At 51.6% G+C, this 22,399-nt stretch overlaps 1 protein-coding gene across 1 annotated transcript in view; it reads left to right on the forward strand.

Moving 5' to 3' along the window:
• Nucleotides 1–22,399, forward strand: part of PPFIA4 (PTPRF interacting protein alpha 4) — a 130,911-nt gene that overhangs the window by 84,974 nt on the left and 23,538 nt on the right. The window contains exons 17-23 of the mRNA XM_065404424.1: nucleotides 1,042–1,175; nucleotides 2,115–2,281; nucleotides 3,577–3,670; nucleotides 4,442–4,523; nucleotides 6,498–6,698; nucleotides 20,463–20,525; nucleotides 21,960–21,986. Coding sequence (XP_065260496.1) covers nucleotides 1,042–1,175; nucleotides 2,115–2,281; nucleotides 3,577–3,670; nucleotides 4,442–4,523; nucleotides 6,498–6,698; nucleotides 20,463–20,525; nucleotides 21,960–21,986 — 768 coding nt within the window. The remainder of the gene's footprint in view (nucleotides 1–1,041; nucleotides 1,176–2,114; nucleotides 2,282–3,576; nucleotides 3,671–4,441; nucleotides 4,524–6,497; nucleotides 6,699–20,462; nucleotides 20,526–21,959; nucleotides 21,987–22,399) is intronic.

Consider the following 22,399-nt stretch of genomic DNA (forward strand, 5'->3'; position numbering starts at 1 on the left):
TCTGTGCCGAGGGGAGAGCGTTCCACCCGGCCTGGATACGGGGTGGGGACGGGACTCAGGACGCTGTGTTTTCCTCTAGACTTGCACCAAGAGCTCCGTGCGAGCAAGGTGGAGTCCTTGCTAATGCCTCCTAGGAAGCAGCAACCGGAGGATTTCAACTCAGCTTCGACCGTGGCACCAACTGGGCCACTTGTCCACACACTCAGCTCCCACGTGTAGCTTCTTTCCCATTTGGTGCCCACTCGCACAGTCCCTCTAGCCCCGGAGCAGGGGCCTGCGTACAGATCGGCCAGCCAGAAAAGCCATCGCTGCATTAGTCAAGGAGGGAACGACCTCCCCTCCCCCTCAACACCCCGACCTCTCCATGGAGTACAGGCACCCAACTGAAACTGGGGCAGTTTGGCCCAGATCCACAAAGGGACTTGGGCTCCGAATTTCCATTGATTTCAGTGGAAGTTAGGAGCCCAAACACCTTTGTGGATTCAGGCCGTCGTGCCATGGGATGGGAGGGCGTCCGGGCCAGTGCGAGGTTATTGCCTGGGCCCAGTGGGGAGCTGCAAAGGTGTTGGGCCGATTCATCTAACTGGTGCCCACCACTTGTAGCTCCCTGCAGCGGACATCTGCTCCTTTTGCCCATGGGGGCTGGATGCAGGCTGAATCCAAGGCTAGGACATGGGCATGTTTCCTTTGGAATTTAGGGAGACTGCTCATTCCCGCACAGCATTGTGGGAACCAAAAGGGCACCTTCTTTCTCTGCCACTCCCTGCTCTTACCAGGTTCTATCCCTGCCCTTTATGGCCACATCGCCCCCTGCTGGTCTGGGAACAGGCCATCACCTGGGTTCTTTGGTTCAGGGCATGCAGTGAGAAGAGGCTGCTGTGGCACATAAAAATCACCAAGGCCCTGTTCTCACTTGGCTTTTAAAGGCACTGGTTGGCTAGCTGCTCCCGGGGCTGGGGCTGGGCGTGTCTGTTAGAGGCGGGTTAGCTCTGGAGGCAGGAATCTTTCCCGTTTAACCTCACTGCTCCACTGTTTGTTTAGTCGCCAGCCGCTCGGGATGAGAACCGAGAAGATAAAACCACCATAAAATGTGAGACTTCCCCTCCTTCCTCACCCAGGACACTGCGGCTGGAGAAGCTGGGGCATCCTGCCCTCAGTCAGGAGGATGGCAAAAGGTACGGGGGGCAGGAGGGGGCCTGGCCAGCAGATGGACTCTGCCAGTGCCGCGTCTTGTGGTGTGTGTTGGAGCAGGGAAGCCCTCCTACAAGCCATGGGGATGGGAGGGGGACAGGCCCTGTAGGGGATGGGAATAATAAAGGCACCAGATGCTTTAAACACCAGACCTGATGCCATAGGTGAGCAGGGATCTGCCAGGACTAAGGCTGTGGCTGGTGGCCTTTGGGCTTCTGGGGTAGACGACGGGGCCCATACTGGTGACTCAGGCCTCTCCCTCCCAACATAGAGATGCTGGGAGTGGTGCGTACCCTACGGTAATTTCCAGGGAGCAGGGTGCAGTGACTTCACCTCATCCAGTCTGCTTGGAATCGGGGGTTCGCCGGGCCTCACGTTTTGAGGAAAGGGTGGTTGGGAATGAGAAGACGGACGATGGCTCCCGACTTGTATCCCTCCGGCCGAGCCCAGATCGCCGGAGAAGCCGTCTCAGATGAGGCTCCGTTCACCGCCTCCATTGAGTTAGCCCGGAACGAGGATATGGGCTCTTCTAGCCAGGGCGGATGGTGAAGGTGGCCAAGTGCTAGGTGTGAGGGACCTACCCCATCTGGAACCAAAGGCCCTTTGTCTTCCCACGGTGCCTACCCGTGGTCCCAGGCGGTTTGCTGTGTGCGTCCTTGGCCAGCATCTGTTCTCCCCCACTGCTCGGCAGTGCCAGATGCTGGCCGTCTGCCTGGCTGACTGCTTGGCTCCTGTGTGTGCCGTCTGGAGTGCATGGTGTGTAAACACAAAGGTTTACCGCTCCCTCGGGGGAGTAGCAGGCTCTGGGAGGCGTCTGGGTTTCCCTGCTCATTGCTCCGGGTGCTGCTACTTGGTGCTGCTCCAAATAAAGAACAATCTGAACGTTTTGCCTGTTCTCTCTTCCCCCCTGCCCCCTTTCTTAGCTCTTTGGAGGAGCAGACCAGCAACCTGAGCAGCAGTACCAGCAGCCAGGACTCCCTGCACAAAGGCTCCAAGAGAAAAGGAATCAAATCTTCCATTGGGCGTTTGTTCGGCAAGAAAGAGAAAGGCCGTCTGATTCAGCTGAGCCGAGACGGAGCCACCGGCCACGGTCTGAGTCTCTTCCTTCCCCTGTAAAGAGGGCAGGGGGTGATGTGGGGTGACAGGCCTTGGGACGCACCTTCCGAGTGGCTGTGTCTCTTGTTTGGGATTCAGCGTGAGAGATGGGGGGAGGGGCTGCTGTCTGCGCGGCGCGTGAAGAGGGGGGAACCAAGCCTTACTCTGGGTGGAGTTAGGTCTCTGTTAAACAGTTAGCCCTGCTCTGAAGGACTGCATCCTTACAGTCCCTGTGCATGCAGAGCCATGCTGCAGCTGCTGACTTCGGCTTGGCCTATACGTAGGTGCAGCGATGTCAGTTAGGGTGGGTGATTTTTTTACCATTCTAGCAGGACTGGTATAACCCCTAGTCTGGGTGCAGTCATACTGATATGAAGGTGTATCGCTTATTCCCCTTTCCATGGTAGAATGTAGACATAGGGTACGTCTACACTACCCGCCAGATTGGCGGGTAGTGATCGATCTATCGGGGATCGATTTATCGCGTCTAGTGTAGACGCGATAAAATCGATCCCCGATCGCTCTGCCGTCGACTCCGGAACTTGACTCCGGAACTCCACTGCGGCAAGAGGCAGAAGCGGAGTCGATGGGGGAGCGGCAGCGGTTGACTCGCCGCCGTCCTCACGGCCAGGTAAATCGACCTAAGATACACCGACTTCAGCTACGCTAATCGCGTAGCTGAAGTTGCGTATCTTAGGTCGACCCCCCTCCCCTAGTGTAGACCTAGCCATAGCCATAGGCACATTCATACCAGGATAACTTGCATCCACACAAGTGGAGGTGTCCTGCTCTAACCATACTGGTCTAATTGACGGGGCCCAACGGTTGTGTGTAGGTCAGAGCTTAACGCCGCCTCCTATTGCTCCTCTCTCATTCGATGCCTTAATTCCCTTAAATTTGCTTTCCTGAAATCTTACCCTGTTGCCGGGCTAGATACATTCTGCAAAACCCTCTGAAATGCAGAGCGTTGGAAGTGCTAAGTATGGTATTATTTTAATTATAAAACTCTTCACATCAAAGGGAATGGGACATCTGGAAGAACTGGATGGAAAAAAAACACACCCTTGGTTGGCCTCCCCAAGGGTCCAGAGACCATGGGGTGGTAGCGTCTGTTAGTACTGTAAATGGGTCGAGGGGGGTTGCCCTCTCTGTAATGGTTCACCCTGTGCTGCAGCCATGTGTGCCCATGTGGCACGGCCCTAGGCAGCTGGCCGTGACTGCTTGGGGGCAGGAGTTGGGGACTAGACGATGGCTAGTCTAATCTTCGAATTGTTTTTACTCCTTTCCTAGTTCTGATGACCGATCCTGAGCTCAGCATACAAGATTCGCTAGGACTTGGCAAGCTGGGAGCCCAAGCAGAGAGGGACCGGCGGCTGAGGAAGAAGTAAGCATGCCTGTTTCTCTGTTCCTGTGCGTGGTAGGGAAGAGGAGTCCTGCAAGCTGCCAGTGAGGCTAGGGCTATCTAGGAATCCTTCACGGCCCCTGAATCCCGAGTGTCTCTCTCTCCACCCAGTTCCTGCTGAGCTGAGACATATGGTCACCACTCCCTTTCCTGTACCTCTATTATTGCGTTGCTAAGTACGGTGTCCTACTGCCTGTAGCGATTGCTTCTGTGCCCATTTTACTCCAGCTGGGCTTGTCCATACGTACCTGTGTTCTGCAGGGCCGCCCGGGGGGGGGGGGGGGGGGGGGAAGCAAGTGGGGCAATTTGCCCCAGGCCCCGGGCCCCGCAAGGGCCCCCACGAGAGTTTTCCGGGGCCCCTGGAGCGGGGTCTTTCACTCGCTCCGGGGGCCCCGGAAAACTCTCGTGGGGCCTGGGCCCCCGGAGCTTCTTCCGCTCCGGGTCTTCGGCGGCAATTCGGCAGCGGGGAGTCCTTCCGCCCCGGGACCCGCCGCCGAAGTGCCCTGAAGACCCATGGCAGGGGGTCCTTCCGCCCCGGGACCCGCCACCAAAGCGTCGGGTCTTTGGCGGCAATTCGGCAGCGGGGTCGGCCCTGGTGTCTTGCAGATAACTATCTTCAGCATCCTCTTCTTAGCTTCCACCATGTTGACTGAAGGTGTGGGAGGTAGTGATCCTGCAGCACTTGGTAGAGGCAGTGTGTGTGTGGAGATCCTGGCCCTCAGTGACTAACTCTTCTCTCACGTTTCCTTCCAGACACGAGCTTTTGGAAGATGCTCGAAGGAAAGGCATGCCCTTTGCTCAGTGGGATGGACCGACGGTGGTCTCCTGGTTGGAGGTGAGGCTGGGCATTTTAGTGGAGAGATTAACACTGACGCAAATAGAGCTGGGTGAAAAATTTTGGACATAGAGTTTATTTGCTGAAAAGTGCAGTTTTTGGTCAACCGAAATGATTTGCGGAGTTGGGTTGAATTCAGTGAATAGTTTTGGCAGGAAAAAAAATGGAAAAAGTTGTAACCTTTCATTGTGACATTGTCTAATTGAACAGCTTCATTTTGCTTAGCTAGATTTGTGAAAATTAACAAAAAGGGGTAAAAAACCAAACCCAACCCTGAAAACAAAAACAAAACCCCCCCCAAAAATTTATTTCAGGTGGAACAAAATGTTTTGTTTGACCCAACATGAATTTTTTGTTTGTTTTTTTTGTTTTTCATTTCATTTCAACCTGAAACGGATTTTTTTTTTTTTTTGGTTCATTCACCAAACTGAAAATCATTTATTCGCTCAGCTCGAGACAGGAACAGATCCATTGTGAGACTCGTGATAGACCTTGTATTTGTGCTGTTTTTCTCCCCTGTTCGGTGGTACATCGGTTAGTTACTTTGTTTAATCAGGTTATTAAGGCGTATATGGAGAAAACACGTGGATTCTAGCCGTTGGAATGCCGTGTGCAAGCCCTTTGGCCTCTGGTGTAGTTTAAAATTGGATGGAGAGGGTTCAGAGAAGAGCCATGAGAATGAGTGAAGGATTAGAAAACATGCTCTATAGTGGTAGACTCAAGGAGTTCAATCTATTTAGAGACGGTTTAAGGGTTGACTTGATTATGGTCTATAAGTCTGTATGCGGGGAAAAAAGAAATTCAATAATGGGCTCTTCAGTCTAACCGAGGAAGGTGTAACACAATCCAACAGCTGGAAGTTGAAGTTAGACAAATTCAGACTGGAAATAAGGTGTAAATTGTTAACAGGGAAGGTAATTAACCATTGGAACAATTAACCAAGGGTCATGGTGAATGCTCCATCACTGACCATTTTTCTGAAGGCTCTGCTCTAGGAATTACATTGGGGAAGTTCTCTGGCCTGTGTTACGCAGCAGATCAGACTGGATGATCACAGTGGCTCCTTCTGGCCTTGGAATCTAGGAATCTGTGCTAGTGGGAAAATGAAACGATGAACTTATTGTACATCCAGGGTAAAGTTTTCAGAAGTGCCTAAGTGACTTAGGAACTGAAATGCCACACATTTAGCATACTCCGGTGAGCTTCCCTGGAAAACATTGTCCTCCACTTGAAAGTGTGATGACACTGTAGTGCCCAGGGGGCTGTAGCCATGTGTCCCCCACCCCCGGCTGCGGTCCCTAGACCAGTGGCTCTCAACCTTTCCAGACTACTGTACCTCTTCCAGGAGTCTGATTTGTCTTGCATACCCCCGAGTTTCACCTCACTTAAAAACTACTTGCTTACAAAATCAGACATAAAAATACAAAAGTGTGACAGCACACTGTTACTGAAAAATTGCTGACGTTCTCATTCTTACCATATAATTATAAAATAAAGCAATTGGAAAATAAATATTGTATTTACATTTCAGTGTATAGTATATAGACCAGTATAAATAAGTCATTGTCTGTATGAAATTTTAGTATATACTGACTTCGCTAGGTGCTTTTTATGTAGCCTGTTGTAAAACTAGGCAGATATCTAGATGAGTTGATGTACCCCCTGGAAGACCTCTGAGTACCCCCAGGGGTTTGCGTTCCCATGGTTGACAACCACTGCCCTAGAGTATCCAGAGCATAGAACGACTCCAGCTATATGCTGATGGAGCCAGGCTCCCTAGCCTGCTATTGTAATGGGAATTGTCTGGGGATATGTGGACATAGCTTTAGCGAAATGATTCAAAAAGATCAAACCCTACGGTTGTTTTTTTCTGAACTCTCAGTCTCAGGAATGGCGGTTGTGTCCCTTGTTAGCGCATGAGAGTCTGGGTGGAGATGGGTACATGAAACCCTCTGCTTTCCTCTGTGTTGCCAGCTGTGGGTGGGCATGCCCGCCTGGTATGTTGCAGCCTGCAGAGCCAACGTGAAGAGCGGCGCCATCATGTCTGCCTTGTCCGATACAGAGATCCAGAGAGAGATCGGCATCAGCAACCCCCTTCACCGGCTGAAATTGCGCCTGGCCATTCAGGAAATGGTGTCGCTAACAAGTCCTTCGGCTCCACCCACCTCGAGGACGGTAAGTGCTTCACAGCCGCAGAGATTCTTGTACGTAACATGGCGGAGACCCTAAACCTGTTTGTGGGGTGTCATCCATCCCCCTGTTAGAGAAAGATGATATGGAGGACAGTGTACCCTGCCAGCTTTTCCAAAGGAAATAGCAGAGTTTCGTTCATACTTGATACCAGAGATTATCCAGTGGAGCCGGCTGTGAAGGGAGCAGAGTTTCATTTTTCTTGGGCACTTGCAGGTGAGCAGGAATTCACAAGCCCATTGTTTCAGCTTGAAACAGCCGGACGATGGGGGTGGGAGCTATAGCAGACTGCTTCCTCCCAGTTAAAGATAAAGTGGTTTGTGCTAATGTCACCTTCCAACTGGGGCTCCTGTTTGGATTTCATTCAGCCTCTGAAAAGATGAAATACTAGAAGTCTGGGAATCTACCTCCAAGAGGTGCTCATGTTCCCAGATAAATTATTGCTTTGTAAGGAACATATATGACTTACCGTAGTGCAACAAACCTATCTGGTCCATCCAGTATCCTGTCTCCATCACCGGCCAATGCCAGAAGCTTCCGAGGAAAACATAAAACCCTTATGATGTACCTGGCCAATTGCACGATATTTTCCGCGGGGGCGAAATTCCTTCCTGATACAGGCCTCCTGACCTCTGAAATCTGAGGAGTGATATATGCTTCACCCTAGGTAGTGTAACTGGTGCTATTCTTGCTCCTGTGACTGTTGACTGTTTTTCAATCTCATCCCATTTTTTTTCTTCGAGTAGATACAGCCGTGTATTCTACATAGGTGTGTGCATGCCCAGTGCACCAGAGCCGGAGAACTTTGCCTAGCAGTGTCCGCTTTCTGCCCCGAGCCCCTCCTCTGCCATATAAGGGCAGCACCACCCCAGCCCCCTCAGTTCCTTCTCACCAGGTGTGGCTACAGTCAGAGCTCCATGCGGTGTTTCACCCCCTGCTCGTTGGTCTGTCTCTGAGAATTTTTTTCTTACATATAGCAGTTAGTAGTTCCTCTGGGTAAGTTTATGTTAGTTTAGTTATAGTGGCTGGCTGCTCTCTGTCATGCTCTCACCAGGGTTCAAGCGTTGTCTGTCATGTGGGGCGACCATCCCCAGCAGTGACCCCCACACGAGGTGAGTGGTGCTCCATCTGCAAGTCGTTCACAAAGAGAACTTGGGCAGCGAGACTCATAGAATCATAGAAGATTAGGGTTGGAAAAGACCTCAGGAGGTCATCTAGTCCAACCCACTGCTCAAAGCAGGACCAACCCCCAACTAAATCATCCCTGCCAGGCCTTAAAGGCCTTTGTCAAGCTGGGTCTTAAAAACCTCTAAGGATGGAGATTCCACCACCTCCCTAGGTAACCCATTCCAGTGCTTCACCACCCTCCTGTTAATGTTTTTTTCCTAATATCCAACCTAGACCTCCCCCACTGCAACTTGAGACCATTACTCCTTGTTCTGTCATCTGCCACCACTGAGAACAGCCGAGCTCCATCCTCTTTGGAACCCCCCTTCAGGTAGTTGAAGGCTGCTATCAAATCCGCCCTCACTCTTTTCTTCTGCAGACTAAATGAGCCCAGTTCCCTCAGCCTCTCCTCGTAAGTCATGTGCCCCAGCCCCCTGATCATTTTCATTGCCCTCCACTGGATTCTTTCCAATTTGTCCACATCCTTTCTGTAGTGGGGGGCCCAAAACTGGACGCAATACTCCAGATGTGGCCTCACCAGTGCCGAATAGAGGGGAATAATCACTTCCCTCGATCTGCTGGCAATGCTCCTACTAATGCAGCCCAATATGCGTGAGCCTTCTTGGCAACAAGGGCACACTGTTGACTCATATCCAGCTTCTCATCCACTGTAATCCCCAGGTTCTTTTCTGCAGAACTGCCACTTAGCCAGTCAGTCTCCAGTCTGTAGCAGTGCATGGGATTCTTCCTTCCTAAGTGCAGGACTCTGCACTTGTCCTTGTTGAACCTCATCAGATTTCTTTTGGCCCAATCCTCCAATATGTCTAGGTCCCTCTGTATCCGATCCCTACCCTCCAGCATATCTACCGCTCCCCCCAGCTTAGTGTCATCTGCGAACTTGCTGAGGGGGCAATCCATCTCATTATCCAGATCATTAATGAAGATGTTGAATAAAACCAGCCCCAGGACCAACCCCTGGGGCACTCTGCTTGATACTGGCTGCCAACTAAACATCGGGCCATTTATCACTACCTGTTGAGCCCGACAATCTAGTCAGCTTTCTATCCACCTTATTGTCTATTCATCCAATCCATACTTCTTTAACTTGACAGCAAGAATACTGTGGGAGACTATATCAAAAGCTTTGCTAAGATCAAGGTATATCACGTCCATCGCTTTCCCCATATCCACAGAGAGAGTTATCTCATCATAGAAGGCAATCTGGTTGGTCAGGCATGACTTGCCCTTGGTGAATCCATGTTGACTGTTCCTGATCACCTTCCTCTTCTCCAAATGCTTCAAAATGGATTCCTTGAGGACCTGCTCCATGATTTTTCCGGGGACTGAGGTGAGGCTGACCTGTCTGTAGTTCTCCTTCTTTCCTTTTTAAAAGACGGGCACTATATTTGCCTTTTTCCAATTGTCCGGGACCTCCCCTGATCGCCACGAGTTTTCAAAGATAATTGCCAATGGCTCTGCAATCACATCAGCCAACTCCCTCAGCACCCTCGGATGCATTAGATCTGGACCCATGGACTTGTGCATGTCCAGCTTTTCTCAATAGTCCTTAACCTGTTCTTTCACCACTGAGAGCTGCTCATCTCCTCCCCATACTGTGCTGCCCAGTGCAACAGTCTGGGAGCTGACCTTGTCTGTGAAGACTAAGGCAAAAAAAGCATTGAGTAGTGTGACAAAGTTCCTCCTCTATCTTGGTGGGTCCTGCGCTTATTGGCGGATTTTCTTGCCTCAGAGATTCACCATGTGGGTTGGGGAACAGCCCAGAGACCTTCCCCTCTGGAAGAACCCACAGTCCAGGTCAATTGGGAGATTTGGGGGGAACCCGGGCCCGCCCTCTACTCCGGGTTCCAGCCCAGGGCCCTGTGGACTGCAGCTGTCTATAGTGCCTCCTGTAACAGCTGCATGACAACTACAACTCCTTGGGCTACTTCCCCATGGCCTCTTCCAAACACCTTCCTTATTCTCACCACAGGACCTTCCTCCTGGTGTCTGATAATGCTTGTGCTCCTCAGTCTTCCAGCAGCACACCCTCTCTCACTCAGCTCCTTGCGCCTCTTGCTCCCAGCTCCTCACACTCTCGCACTACAAACTGAAGTGAGCTCCTTTTAAAACCCAGCTGCCCTGATTAGCCTGCCTTAATTGATTCTAGCAGCTTCTTCTTAATTGGCTCCAGGTGTCCTAATTAGCCTGCCTGCCTTAACTGGTTCTAGCAGGTTCCTGATTACTCTAGTGCAGCCCCTTCTCTGGTCACTCAGGGAACAGAAAACTACTCATCCAGTGACCAGTATATTTGCCCTCTACCAGACTCCTGTACCCCACTGGTCTGGGTCTGTCACATATCCCTCCCCCCTGCTCAACACCAAGGGGTTGGGCAGCTTGGGACGCCAGACAATGCACACGTGACAAGCCATCGGCGTTACCATGACGGCTCCCTGCTCTGTGATGCGCACAGAACTGGAAAGGTTGGGGGGATAAGAACCATCTGGTCACCCTTGTGTTCTTCTCCTTGTTCCGCTGCATCCATTGAAGAGGGGCATGGTCGGTCACGAGGACAAATCTGCGCCCGAGCAGGTAGTAGCGCAATGTTTCCATGGCCCATTTTACAGCGAGGCATTCTCTCTCCACCACTGCATATTTTTGTTCCCTTGGAAGGAGTTTCCGACTGAGGTATAGAATTGGGTGTTCCTCCTCCCCAACCATCTGTGATAGAACGGCCCCCAACCCTACTTCCGATGCATCCGTCTGCAGGATAAACTCCTTGGTGAAATCAGGGGCTATCAGTACGGGGTTACTGCAGAGGGCAGTCCATAGGTCTGTGAATGCTTCCTCTGCTGCATCAGACCATCTCACCAGATCAGGTCCACGGGCTTTCACTAGGTCTGTCAGGGGGCTTGCCCTTGTGGCAAAGTGGGGGATAAATCGTCGGTAATACCCCACCACACTAGGAATGCCCGGACTTGTTTCTTGCGACTTGGTCGGGGCCAATTTTGGGTGGCCTCTAACTTGTTCACTTGGGGTTTTACCAAACCTTTACCCACAATGTAGCCAAGATATTTGGCCTCTGTAAACCCTACAGCGCACTTGGCAGGGTTTGCTGTAAGGCCAGCTTGCCTGAAGGTATCGAGGACTGCCTCCACCTTCTCCAGGTGGGTTTCCCAGTCTGGGGTATGAATGACCACATCGTCCAAGTAGGCAGCAGCATAACTGTTATGCGGGCGTAATAGCTTGTCCATGAGGTGCTGGAAGGTAGCTGGGGCCCCATGTAGTCCAAAAGGGAAGACAGTATATTGAAAAAGACCCTCTGGTGTAGAGAACGCAGTCTTTTCCTTTGCGTCTTCTGCAAGGGGAATCTGCCAGTACCCCTTTGTCAAGTCTAGGGTAGTCAAGTACCGGGCATTACCCAGACGGTCCACTAGCTCATCTATGCGAGGTATGGGGTACGCGTCGAACTGGGATACTTCGTTTAGTCGCCGGAAGTCATTGCAAAATCTTGTGGTGCCATCAGGTTTGGGCACCAGCACGATTGGGCTGGACCACTGACTGTGGGATTCTTCAATGATCCCCAACGCCAGCATTTTTTTTACTTCTGCTTTTATTTCCTCCCTTTTTGCCGCTGGCACCCGATAGGGCCTCATTGTTACTCTGGCCCCAGGGTTCGTGACGATGTGGTGATATGTCTCGGTTGTTCGACCCGGTTTTGTCGAGAACACATCTTGGTTCCGGAAGATCATCTCAGACACCTCATTCTTCTGGTCTGGTGTTAAATCGGGAGACACTCTCACCTCTTTGGAAGGCTTGTTTTCCTGGGTTAGGTCTTTTTGGACCGTTGTGCACGCCTCTTGTGCATCCCAGGGTTTCAGAAGGTTAACGTGATAAATCTGTTCTTGTTTTCTGCGTCCTGGCTGCCGCACCTTGTAGGTTACTTCCCCCACGGGTTCAGCCACCTCATAGGGCCCCTGCCATTGGGCCAGAAGCTTGCTTTCTGCCGTGGGTACCAACACCATAACTCGATCCCCTGGTTGGAACTGTCGCACTTTTGCCTGGTGATTGTAATGGGTTCGCTGGGCCTCCTGTGCCTTCTCCAAATGTTCCCGTACAATAGGGGTAACCCGGGCTATCCGGTCTCGCATCTGCATTACATGCTCTATTATATTTCTCCCCTCATTGGGTTCCTCTTCCCAGATCTCTTTGGCGATATCTAGTATGCCACGGGGGTGACGCCCGTATAATAACTCGAAGGGGGAAAACCCAGTTGAGGCCTGAGGTACCTCCCGGATAGCAAACATAAGGTAGGGTAGTAGGGTGTCCCAATCCTTCCCGTCCCGACTTACCACCTTCCTTATCATAGCCTTGAGGGTTTGGTTAAACCTTTCTACCAACCCATCAGTCTGCGGATGGTAGACCGAAGTTCTCAGGGTATGTATATGGAGCAGCGTACAGAGGTCCTTCATTAGCTTCGACATAAATGGGGTTCCTTGGTCGGTTAATATCTCCTTCGGTAGCCCCATTCGGGCAAAGATCCCCACCAGCTCTTTGGCTATAGTTTTAGAGGCCGTGTTCCACAGGGGGATGGCTTCTGGGTAGCGAGTAGCATAGTCCAAAACAACAAGTATATATTGGTGGCCCCGAGCCGTCTTCTCCAGGGATCCCACTAGGTCCATGGCTATTCGCTCGAAGGGGACCTCTATGATGGGAAGGGGTACTAAAGGTGCCCTCAAGTGGGGACGGGGACTGTGCAGCTGACACTCTGGGCAGGAGGCACAGTACCTCCGCACTTCTTCATGTACTCCGGGCCAGAAGAACCGTCGTAGGACTCGTGCCAGGGTCTTCTCTACCCCGAAATGCCCCCCAAAAAGATGACTATGAGCAAGACTTAATACAGCGTTCTGGTGTTTTTGAGGTACTAGGATCTGCTGTACCTTCTGTCCCTGTACTGGTGCAACCCGGTATAAGAGATCCTTCTTCATTATGAAGTAGGGTCCTGGTCCCTGGGTTTTCCCTTCCACGGGGACCCCATCTATTTCAGTCACCTCCTTCCTAATGTTGTCATACCTTGGGTCTTCTGCCTGGTCCCGTCCAAAATTTCCTCTCCCGGGGCTAATCTGCCCAAGATCTAGGGGCCCAGTCTCTGTTGCCTCTACTGGTTCAGAAGCATTAGGGTGGGGGTCAGACTCAGGTGCTTCTCCCTCCTGCATGGCCTCCTTTTCAGCTGCGCGGGTCCGCCTACCTACAAGAGTGACCCTCTGGCTTTTGGTCAGTATTCGGGTTCCCAAGGCCTTAGCTGCCCTTCTTTCCCTTTTTGTCTTTCTACCCTGTCTGGGAGTGGAGAACAAATCTGGGGATATTTCAGAGAAGATTGGGGGTTGACAATCTGCTGTGGATGCCTCACCAATTTTTGAGTCCCTATCTTTCTCCAATCCCCCTACTGGGAGTAAGTTTCCAAACCCTGGGAAGTCCCTCCCTATGAGCACTGGGTATGAGAGTTTAGGGACTACACCTGCTGCTACCTCAGTAGTGTTCCCTTGGATCTCGATTTTTACTGGGATGGTGGGGTAGTAGCTAACTGTCCCATGGACACATGTTATCCCCGTACGTTTAGCCTGTAGCAGCTGACTACGCTTCACGAGCTTCCCTGAGATAAGCGTGATAGCACTCCCCGAATCAACCAGTGCCGTGGTCCCTTCCCCATTTAGTTTCACTGGTCCGGTATACATATGTGGGGTTAGTGAGACCCCCACAAGGTGGATTAGGGAGCATGGATCTGCCCAGTCCCCAGGTTACACTGCATAGGCTCCTCAGCATTGGGACACTGTGCAGCTATGTGTCCCCACTCCCCGCAGGCATAACATCTGTATGGAGCCCTAGGCGTTCCCCGGTCTCTTGGTTTGGGCAGTCTAACATCACGATCCTCTTCTCCCTCAGTCCTCCGACTCTTTGTGGCCTCTGATGGGCCTTCAGCCTCTCTCTTTTTCCACCTGGGCCCTCCTGGTGGCCCAGTCACCCGAACTTTAGGGCTTGGTGCTGCTAGTTTAACCCGGGGTGCCTCTTCCTTAACTGGTCGGGTCAGCTCCCTCGCTGTCCTTCGCCTCTCTACCAGGGCGACAACCTCATCATAGGTGGAGGGTTCGTTCTGGCTTACCCAGGCACGAAGGTCTGGTGGTAGTCCCCTCATGTATCGGTCGATGACCAGAACCACTAGTATCTCTTCCAGACTCTGGGACTCTGTTTGCAACCACTTTTGTGCGAGATGGATGAGGTCATACAATTGGGACCGCGGGGTTTTGTCTTCCTGGTACCTCCAACCGTGATACTGCTGGGCCCGCACTGCTGTCGTTACCCCAGATCTGGCCAGGATCTCTGCTTTCAGCTGGGGGTAGTCTGCCGCAGCCTCTTCAGGCAGATCATGGTAGGTCTTCTGGGCCTCCCCACACAGGAATTTGGCAAGGATGCCAGACCACTGATCTCGAGGCCAGGCCTCCTGTAGGGCTGTCCTCTCAAAGGCCAGAAGGTATGCCTCTACATCATCCTCCCGTGTCATTTTCTGCAGCCAATGGCTGGCCCGTATGAGCCGCGTCCCATCATAGCTGCGATTCAGCTCTGTAAGGGACTTTACCTGGTTTACCAGTTCCTGCAACATAGCTCGGTCTTGAGCAGCCTGGTCCATCAGCAGGCGATTAGTCTCTTGCTGCAGCCGCACTGCCTCCTGTTGGGCAGCTGCCTGGACACGGGTAGCTTTCTGCTGGGCCGCCGTAGCTTGTATCAGTGCCCGCACTACGTCATCCATTGTGGTGAAAAAAAGTAAACCCTCTCCCTTTTTTTTTTTTAAATCACCCTCCTTCTTCCGCCGCGCTGTGCACCCCAAGATCCCACTCCTGACACCAGTGTGACAAAGTTCCTCCTCTATCTTAGTGGGTCCTGCGGTTATTGGCAGATTTTCTTGCCTCAGAGATTCACCATGTGGGTTGGGGAACAGCCCAGAGACCTTCCCCTCTGGAAGAACCTACAGTCCAGGTCAATTGGGAGATTTGGGGGGAACCCGGGCCCGCCCTCTACTCCGGGTTCCAGCCCAGGCCCTGTGGACTGCAGCTGTCTATAGTGCCTCCTGTAACAGCTGCATGACAGCTACAACTCCCTGGGCTACTTCCCCATGGCCTCCTCCAAACACCTTCCTTATTCTCACCACAGGACCTTTCTCCTGGTGTCTGATAACGCTTGTGCTCCTCAGTCCTCCAGCAGCACACCCTCTCACTCTCAGCTCCTCACGCCTCTTGCTCCCAGCTCCTCACACTCACACCACAAACTGAAGTGAGCTCCTTTTAAAACCCAGCTGCCCTGATTAGCCTGCCTTAATTGATTCTAGCAGCTTCTTCTTAATTGGCTCCAGGTGTCCTAATTAGCCTGCCTGCCTTAACTGGTTCTAGCAGGTTCCTGATTACTCTAGTGCAGCCCCTTCTCTGGTCACTCAGGGAACAGAAAACTACTCATCCAGTGACCAGTATATTTGTCCTCTACCAGACTCCTGTACCCCACTGGTCTGGGTCTGTCACAGTACTTCAGCTTTTTCCACATCATCTGTCACTAGGTTGCCTCCCCCATTCAGTAAGGGTCCCACACTTTCCCTGACCACCACCTTGTTGCTAACATACCTGTAGAAACCCTTCTTGTTACCCTTCACATCACTTGCTAGCTGCAACTCCAATTTTGCTTGTGCCTTCCTGATTACACCCCTGCATGCTTGAGCAATATTTTTATACTCCTCCCTAGTCATCTGTCCAAGTTTCTGCTTCTTGTGAGCTTCCTTTTTGTGTTTAAGCTCACCAAAGATTTCTCTGTTAAGCCAAGCTGGTCGCCTGCCATATTTGCTATTTTTTCTGCACATCGGGATGGTTTGTTCCTGCGCCCTCAATAAGGTTTCTTTAAAATACAGCCAGCTCTCCTGGACTCCTTTCCCCCCTCATATTAGCCTCCCAGGGGATCCTGCCATCAGTTCCCTGAGGGAGCCAAAGTCTGCTTTTCTGAAGTCCAGCGTCCGTATTCTGCTGCTCTCCTTTCTTCCTTTTGTCAGGATCCTGAACTCAACCATCTCATGGTCACTGCTGCCAGGTTGCCACCAACTTCTACTTCTACCAATTCTTCCCTGTTTATGAGCAGCAGGTCAAGAGGAGCATGGCCCCTAGTTGGTTCCTCCAGCACTTGCACCAGGAAGTTGTCCCCAACACTCTTCAAAAACTTCCTGGATTGTCTGTGCACTGCTGTATTGTTCTCCCAGCAGATGTCAGGGTGATTGAAGTCCCCATGAGAACCAGGGACTGTGATCTGGAAACTTCTGTTAGTTGTCCGAAGAAAGCCTCGTCTACCTCCTCCTCCTGGTCTGGTGGTCTTTAACAGACGCCCACCACGACATCATCCTTGTTGCTCTCGCCTCTAAACTTAATCCAAAGACTCTCAACAGGCTTTTCTCCAGTTTCATACTGGAGCTCTGAGCAATCATACTGCTCTCTTACATACAGTGCAACTCATCCACCTTTTCTCCCCAGCCTGTCCTTCCTGAACAGTTTATACCCATCCATGACTGTGCTCCAATCGCATGAGTTACCCCACCAAGTCTCTATTATTACAATCACATCATAGTTCCTTGACTGTGCCAGGACTTCCAATTCTTCCTGCTTATTTCCCAGGCTTCTTGCGTTCATGTACAGGCACCTAAGATAACTAGCCTATTGCCCTGCTTTCTCAGTATGAATCAGGAGGCCTCCCCTGTTGCACCCCCTCCTTGTGTTTCCTCCCGGTATCCCACTTCCCCACTTACCTCAGGGCTTAGGTCTCTATCTTCCAGCGAACCTAGTTTAAAGCCCTCCTTACTAGGTTAGCAAGCCCGCTTCCGAAGTTGTTCTTCCCTCTCTTCATTAGGTGGATCCCATCTCTTCCTAGCAATCCTTCTTCCTGGAACAACATCCCATGGTCGAAGAATCCAAAGCCCTCTCTCCGACACCACTTGCGTAACCACGCATTTACCTCCACAATTTGATCATCCCTACCTGGGCCTTTTCCTTCAACAGGGAGGATGGACAAGAACACAATTTGTTCCTCAAACTCCTTTATCCTTCTTTCCAGAGCCGCATAGTCTGCAGTGACCCACTCAAGGTCATTCTTGGCAGTATCATTGGTGCCCACATGGAAAAGTAGGAAGGGGTAGTGGTCCAAGGGCTTGATCAGTCTCGGCAGACACTCTGTCACATCCTGAATTCTAGCTCCAGTCAAGCAGCACACTTCTTGAGTTTCCCGGTCTGGACGGCAGATGGATGACTCCGTCCCTCTTAGGAGGGAGTCCCCGACCACTACCACCCGTCTCCTCCTCTTGGGAGTGGTGGTCATGGAACCCCCATCCCTAGGACAATGCATCCCATGCCTTCTGGTCGATGGGGACTCCTTCTGGTCCCTTCCCTCAGATGACTCTTCCAAACCAGTCTGCGCCATAGTACCTGTGCAGAGAGCCTGAAAATGGTTTCTTACCTCTATCTGCATTGGGGGCACATGGGTCTCCTCTTTCTTCTTCTGGAGGTCACATGCTGCCAATTTTCTTCCCCGTTCTGCACTGCCCTCTGATTCTTCAGCATGCTGTGCCTGCAGTCCCCAAACGCTGACTTTTGTCCAGAAAGTCTTCATCTTCTCTGATGCAATGCAGTGTTGATATTTGGGTCTCTAGTCCTTTAATCTTCTCTTCCAATATGGAGACCAGCTTGCACTTCATACAGACGAAGTCGCTTCTGTCCGCTGGAAGAAAGACAAACATGGCACATCCTGTGCAGGTCACAACAGCTGATCGCTTACTATCCAGATTGTCTTCCTTCTAAGAGCCTCTTCAGATGCTGTATTTACTGCTCACAGAAGCCTGAAAGGCAAAAACTCTGTGGGAACTCCCCTCAGGCTAACTCCCTCTGTTGGCTTCTCCTCTGTTGGCAGCTCACTTGGTTCACAACTGGTTGCATTTTTATAAGGCTGCTGGCTCAAAGCAGTTGCCCCGGCTCAAAACTTTTCCTCCAATCAATCACTCAAGGCCCGCCTGGAACAAAGCACTCCCAATTCACACTTTTCAAACAAACAACCAGACAGTCAAACAGTCACACAGTTGGAGCAGACCATGAGGCTTGCTTTGGCACCACAGCCCTCACCTGATCGGCAGTCGCCTCCGGAGCCTCCAAGCAATGCCGCCCCGCACTCGAGTTCTAGTGTTTCCCACAAGAGGAAGAGGGGTCGTTTTCCCTCCTCTGGTACGGTGAGGAAAAGGTCCCGTAAAATGAACTGCGACCATTCCAGGGCTCAGGGAGACTCCTCTTCCTCTTCCAAGAGGAGCGCTGACTGGCACCGTACTCCCTCTGGCATGCAGGATGGAGCAGGTCCATCTAACTGCTCCCCAGGACCACGCTGAGAGCCCCTACCATCAACTCCAGTTCTGGCCATGAGGCATCCATTGAGTCCGGTACTGATTAACGTCGGCACCAGTGCCGACTCTCTCCAGGCTAACAGCTACTTGGTGGCGTCTGACCTGCTTTGCCTCTCAGTCCCAGACTCTCCACTTGTTCAGGAGTTCTCTGATGCCATGGCTTCTACCGCCTCATCCCAGCTCTGCTATTGGCACCTTCTGACTATGTCACAGAGCCGCCAGGTTCATCAGCACCACAGCTTGCACCACCCGGGCCTCAGATTGTGGAGCATCTTTGGTACACCCTTAGCCTAGGTACCAGCACTTCTTCCGGTACCATGTGGGAGTGTGCCTCATTCAGTGCCAATCCCCCCCATTCCTCTTCAGTACCGATGCTGCCCCCATATGGGGCTTCAGATGAGTCTGACTGTTCGTTTGCCCTGTCGGTGCTGGCTCCCCTGCTGTCACTAGAGACCCTCTGGGACTCCTCAATATCCAGGTCAGGGTCATCTTCTCCCTCGTCATCAAATATGCACCAGAGATTGCCTGCGTCTCACCATTGGTACCGAGATTGGCATCTGTACCACAGTCAAGAAGGGGCTCTTGGCCTAGTGCCTACTGGCCACCAATGCTTTATCCCTACACCCAGTGTCCTCTTTAGACTCCTGGGGATGTTCCTCGGTCCCTAAGTTCCCGCTCTTCAACCTGCTCCGGAGTGAGATCACCAGTCCTGAGGGTGGCTCCGTCTGTCAAACCATCTCAGCGGACGGTGACTGCTGAGCCTGTCCTTCTGTACTCGGGTTATTCCAACCAGATCTTACGGTGCCAGAACAGGACTTGTCGCTGATGCAGTGAACTGCCTTGGGCGACTCTCCCCTGCCGGAATCTTCCCCTCCGACTTTCAGGCGTATGAGAACCTCCAGAGGCAGATGGGCACTACCTCGGGCAGGCTTCCCTCAGGAGAATACGCATAAGCTGCTGTCTGATGGCCAGGTTATATTTTCAGAAAAAAAGATGAAACCCTGCACTCTTTTTAAAGACCCCCCCCAAGCTACTTTACGTTCTTTGGGAGTATACACTCCGGCCATGAAGAGACGCCACTGTAGCTGTCAGTAGCCGCAGCAACTGTGTATTCTACTTAGGTGACTCCCGAGCAGGATGCATGGGAGGTGGAGCTCGGAGTCTGTTTAAACAAGGACTACAGGATTGCCTTCCCAAAGTTTGCATCTGATTTGGGCAAGCAGTGATTGGTAGACGCATGCACAGAAGACCAAGTGGCAGCCCTGCCAATGTCCAATATAGGAATGTCACTTAGAAATGTCATCTACTCAAAGAAGTAAAAACAGTCACCTACCTGTACCTGTTGTTCTTCGAGGTGTGAGGCGGACGTGTATTCCACGGTCCATCCTCCGTCCCCTCTGCATCGGAGTCTGTGCTTCTGACATTTGCTGCAAAGGAACTGAGAGGGTCAGGGTAGTCTTGCCCGTCTGTGGCCAGGGGAGTGGCTGAGCACTGCCCCATGGGTACTGCGAGGCAAAGTTCTCCAACTCCAGTGCTCTGGGAACTCGCACATCTAAGTAGCAGAAACATCTGCATCACATCTCAAAGAACAACAGTTACAAGTAGATAATCATCTTTTCCCCTCGCTGGTATTCCAGAGCAACAAATTGCACTAATTAAATACGCATGGTCTGAAATACTACTGCATTTTATCCATTTTAAATGTGCTCTTTGTTCTTGGAATGGGGTGGCTGGGCACACCATTCTCAGCACCGCTCATCATTCTATACTGTCACACATCTTATCTCTTTTACCAACGTAAGAAGCCCTAGGTAAGTTTCATGGAAGCTGAAAGTATGTTTCGCTACAAGAATGTGAGGAATCCACTAGTGTCCTTTAGATGTAGATAAACAGAAGCAGATTCTGATCTCAGTCTGGTGTAAATGAGCAGAAATTCCTGGTGTGAAACCAGTGGGAGAGAAGAATCCAGCCATAAAGTCTGTATGTGTCTCATTGTAGAACCTGAAATACCATCTCTAGTTGAACTTGCTTCACTAAGAATTTTGAGCGGATGGTTGTGCTCCCGTTGTAACGTGCCGTCGACCTTTCTTTGATCGACCTTTCTGACCTTTTCCCTCTAGTCCTCCGGAAATGTCTGGCTCACACACGAGGAGATGGAGAACATGGCAACTTCCACCAAAACGGTTAGTTTCTTGTGTCTAATCCCGTCTCCCCTCTGAATCGCATGTCAGTTCCCACGCGTAACCCTGAAGGAGTGCTAGTGCTGAAATCTCAGTCCAGTTTAATGGAAAGGGATCTGTATCTCATGCAGTCATAGCAAGCTGCCTTTTGGGAAATGATTTGCGCATGCTTAGAAGCTGCTTTTCAGCTTTTAATAACTTGGCAGTTTCTACAGCTGCTTTTTTATTCCCCCTAGTAAGAAATGTGTTTTCCTTTTTCAAGGTCCTGCTGGTTTTGCTCAGACCATGATGACTGTCTCTCTCTGTCCACCTCTAGATAAAAAAAAAAAAAAAAAAAAAAAAAATCCATTGATCTCAAGAAGGTGCAGAGAAACCAGCCCAGAATATGAAATCCTGACAGCCCCCTCCCCAAAGTCACTGGCCAAACTTCCATTTATTTCAATGGGGCCAGGATTTTAGGGGTCTCAGTCTCCTTCTTAGTGGCCAGGTGTCCACATCACAAAACCTGCCCTCACAAGGGATGTTAATTGGCCTACGTTGGCCCTGCAGATGTTGAGGTGGGTCACCGGCATAGTGTCCAGGTCAGGAATGGAGCAAGCTGGTCGGGCGATGTGATGGAAGCTTGCACTACCGCTGCCTGACTTGTGTCTGTTCTTTGGGAAATGGAGACCCTCAGCCTGGCATCTCTGCCCAGTGCTACTCCTGCTTGTCACAATGAGCATGTGCTCTAGAGGCGTCTGTGCCAGTCTCCAAGCCTGAAGTAACTGTGTGGGGGAGAACAGGACTCCTGGAGCACAGCAGCATTGCGGATGATACCTGGGGTGAAAACCTGGCCCCATCAAAGTCAGTGGCAAAACTCCCTTTGATTCACGCAGGCAGGGCCGCCCACGGTGGGGGCAAGTGGGGCAATTTGCCCCGGGCCCCGCAGGGGCCCCCATGAGAGTTTTTCAGGGGCCCCCACGAGTGAAGGACCCGCTGCCGAAGACCCGGAGCTTCTTCTGCTCCGGGTCTTCGGCGGCAATTCGGCGGCGGGTCCTTCACTCGCTCCGGGACCCATCGCCGAAGTGCCCTGAACACCTGGAGCGGAAGGACCCCCACCGCCAAAGACCCCAGGCCCCCTGAATCCTCTGGGCGGCCCTGCACGCAGGATCAGGATTGCACCAGTGCTCGCTTGCTCTCTACCTGAGAGACACGTGCTCCTGAGTTGCATATGCAGTGGGCATTCCCATTTCCTGTCTTGCTGACTCAGGTCAGGACTCTTGCAAAGGACACTGAGTCTCTCTAGTTCTAGTACCTTTCCTCTGACCGCAATGTATCACCTTTCAGATACGTGTGTTCTGTTCTGTTTATGTTTGAAGGGCGTGATACCCCCCTCCGTGGCAGAGGTACTGACTTTACCTGTTGTTTTTGTTGACATGCTACATTTGTTACAATTAGGACACAGAGGAGGGCAGCTGGGCACAGGTGAGATCCTCCATGTCATCTCTTTCCATGTCTGTTAGCTAGGCGAGTCGGGGTCAGGAGCAGGGCCTCCGCCCAGAGAATCTCACACAACCCTCTTGCAAATTGAACGCCTTAGCGACACTGTGTGTGTCCAATCACATCACTCCGTTTCCATGCAGGCCACTCCCTCGGACAATTATTCAACATTTAGCCCCGCCCTTTTCCCCTCTTAAACCCTGCCCCCAAAGGGACATCACTGGAAGGTCGGTGAAGGCAGCAGCAGAGAACACTCAAAGGCAAGGGAAAAATCTTATTTTCTCTTGTGGTTTGTTGACTCATCCTTTGTCTCATTTTATAGCGGGGATAATGTTCATGGAGCTGGAGCTTCATCTCTTGCCTATCACCAACCAATAACATGTATTAGCCTGTACGCT

This window comes from Emys orbicularis, chromosome 4 (genome assembly GCF_028017835.1).
Source record: "Emys orbicularis isolate rEmyOrb1 chromosome 4, rEmyOrb1.hap1, whole genome shotgun sequence".
NCBI classification, from domain to species: domain Eukaryota; kingdom Metazoa; phylum Chordata; order Testudines; family Emydidae; genus Emys; species Emys orbicularis.